This window comes from Oryza sativa, chromosome 3 (assembly GCF_034140825.1).
Source record: "Oryza sativa Japonica Group chromosome 3, ASM3414082v1".
Classification (NCBI taxonomy): domain Eukaryota; kingdom Viridiplantae; phylum Streptophyta; class Magnoliopsida; order Poales; family Poaceae; genus Oryza; species Oryza sativa.
In genome coordinates, this window is record NC_089037.1 from 8762110 (window position 1) to 8764703 (window position 2594).

Below are 2594 nucleotides of genomic sequence, written 5' to 3' on the forward strand. Positions count from 1 at the left end.
ATTTTTGTTAAGACCTACTACCTCCGTTTTTTAATAGATGACGCCGTTGACTTTTTCTCACATGTTTGACCATTCGTTTTATTCAAAAAATTTACGTAATTATAATTTATTTTGTTATGAGTTGTTTTATCACTCATAGTACTTTAAGTGTGATTTATATCTTATACATTTGCATAAAATTTTTGAATAAGACGAATGGTCAAACATGTGAGAAAAAGTCAATGGCGTCATCTATTAAAAAGTGGAGGGAGTATATAATATCATTTCTATTACATGGAAATTAGGAGAGTTTGGTTTTCTTTCATTCAACAGAAAAGGACCTGTTTGGCATAGCTCTAGCTCCAGCTCCACCTCTCCTGGAGCTGGAGCTCAGCCAAACAATTTCAGCTCCATCTAAAATGGGAGTGGAGTTGGGTGGAGCTCTCTCACATAATGAACTAGAGAGATGGAATTGGGTTTAGGCAGCTCTACAACTCCACTCCAGACTTAACTCCAGAAGCTAAATTTAGAAGTTGGAGCTCTACCAAACAGGCTCAGAAATTCATCTGGATAATCAAGCCCAAATCAATGCTCATTGCGGCCCATGACGTATAAAGGCTGAACAAGTCTACGTAGGCCCACTAAAGTAAGGCCCAACTGCCCGAGCGCGGTAGGTTCGAAGCCCACGAGAATTAAAAACAGAGCTCAATTACACATGCCAATCGACAGAGCAGAGCAAAACTACAAAAAGATCAATGTACCATTGAACCATATTCATCAGTCGATAGTTGACGCAGGACCAACAACAACAGTAGTAGCAGGTACATAAGAACATGGCAACCAAGCTACATAACTTACGACCATTGTGCAGCGTGTGGTAGAACCCACTCGACAATACTCAACGTCAGTGAGACCATCACTGTGCTGGATGATGTGTCGAGTGCTCGATCCGATCCAGCCAGAGGCAGGCAATGTGCAGTGGCACCCAGCTCCATGCATTGCCGATCGAGTACACTCATAGCTTGATGTAGCCAAAAGGACCAGAAGGCCAGAACCCAACCGGTCGGACAGATCAACGAGCAGCGAGCCATGCATTTTGCCGCTATAATTGAACCGAGAACGAGATCTCACTGTACGCGCCGCCGTGACCACAGCCCAACGTACCTAACGAGGGAAAAAGAAGGGCTATACACTAGTACGACATGCAGGCTGGCCGCCTCGTGCCGCTGCCGCAACTAGCAACTGTAGATGATGACGAAGCATGGGAGCACGGCACGGGGGTTGAACACGAGCAGCTCGACGTCGTCGTCGCCACGGGTAGCTGCAGCGAAGGAGGAGGTTGGCAGTAGTGGAACCATGGAGTCGTAGGCCACCTTGTCGTCCGCGGCGCCGCGGCCGACGCGCCCGGCCACGACGCGGCACACCAGCATGGCGCGGCGCACCTGGAGGAACGCGAACTCGCGCTCCACGTCGTCGGGGAGAGAGGCGTGCGCGGCCCGGCCGGAGGAGTAGGTGGCGATGCCGTCCACGTCGGCCTGCTTCCCGGCGAACCCGTGGCGCAGGATGCTGCAGGTGCAGCAGTAGGGGCTCCCGCACACGCCCGCGCCCAGGGTGCAGAGCATGGTGGAGCAGTAGAACCGCAGCCGCTCGTTGCCGTCCGCGACGCACCGCTCCTCCACCGCCGCCGCGCCGGCGCCCGCGCATCGGCGGGCGGCGCGGGCGCGGACGAGGTCGCGGTACTCCTCGAAGCGGGTGAGCACGCGGGGGTTGTGGTGGATCCTGAGGATGCGCCGCACCGACGGTGGCTCGCCGGCGCCGGGCATAACGGCCGGCTTCCACCCGGCGAGGAAGATCATGCGGATGATGTTCATGCTGGAGTCGAGGCTGGAGAGCTCGGAGAGGGAGTGCTTCATCGCCTGGTGGAGCTCCAGCTGCTGCGGCTTGCTCAGCACCTCGCCGCACACCTTGCACGGGAACACGTCGCCGCGGGCGGCGAACGACCTGAACGACGACTGCCTGGTGGTCGCCTGAGGGATCTGCCTGTTGTGCGGCGACGACGGCACCGCAGGAGTAATGCTGAGAGACTGCGGCGAGAGCGGGGACAGGAACGGCGACGCGCATGGCGACGACGGCGTGGACAGCACCACCGACGACGAGGCCTGGCGCTGAGGCAGGCACGACGACGACTGCGCGAGCGGCGACGACACGGTCGTCGTCACCGCCTCGTCTTCCTCCTCCGCGGCTGGAGCGCCAGCGCCGTTCTTGGCTCCGGACGAGTAGGAGAAGATGCGGTGGAGGTAGAAGCGGACGCTGGTGGCTAGAGACGACACCTGCCTCCGCCTGGCTCTGGACCTCTCGTCAGCCACCGTAGAAGACGACACCGACGGGGAGAACGCGAGCGGCGATATCTTCCTCCTCTTGCTGCCGCCGCCACCGCCGCCCCTCCCGTCGGCCCCATGTCCAGTGTCATCTTCCTCCAGCGTCTGCGTGGAAGATCCCGTCGAGAAGCAGCAACCGGCATGGCCAATGTGGATGAACAGGAGGAAGAAGAGTGACACGAAGCCACGGAGCAGCGAGCTGCACCTGCCACCGCCCGCCATCCCCGTATCCTTGCC

At 57.2% G+C, this 2594-nt stretch overlaps 1 protein-coding gene across 1 annotated transcript; it reads right to left on the bottom strand.

The window, feature by feature from the left end:
- Window positions 1-721: 721 nt before the first annotated feature.
- Window positions 722-2594, bottom strand: LOC4332342 (uncharacterized). The gene has a single exon (XM_015773813.3). The coding sequence runs from the start codon at window positions 2577-2579 to the stop codon at window positions 1215-1217; it is 1365 nt and encodes a 454-aa protein (XP_015629299.1). The 5' UTR covers window positions 2580-2594; the 3' UTR covers window positions 722-1214.

What these genes read in the sequence shown, in the direction of transcription:
- LOC4332342 (XM_015773813.3), bottom strand. Translation starts at nt 2,579, where the DNA reads ATGGCGGGCGGTGGCAGGTGCAGCTCGCTGCTCCGTGGCTTCGTGTCA.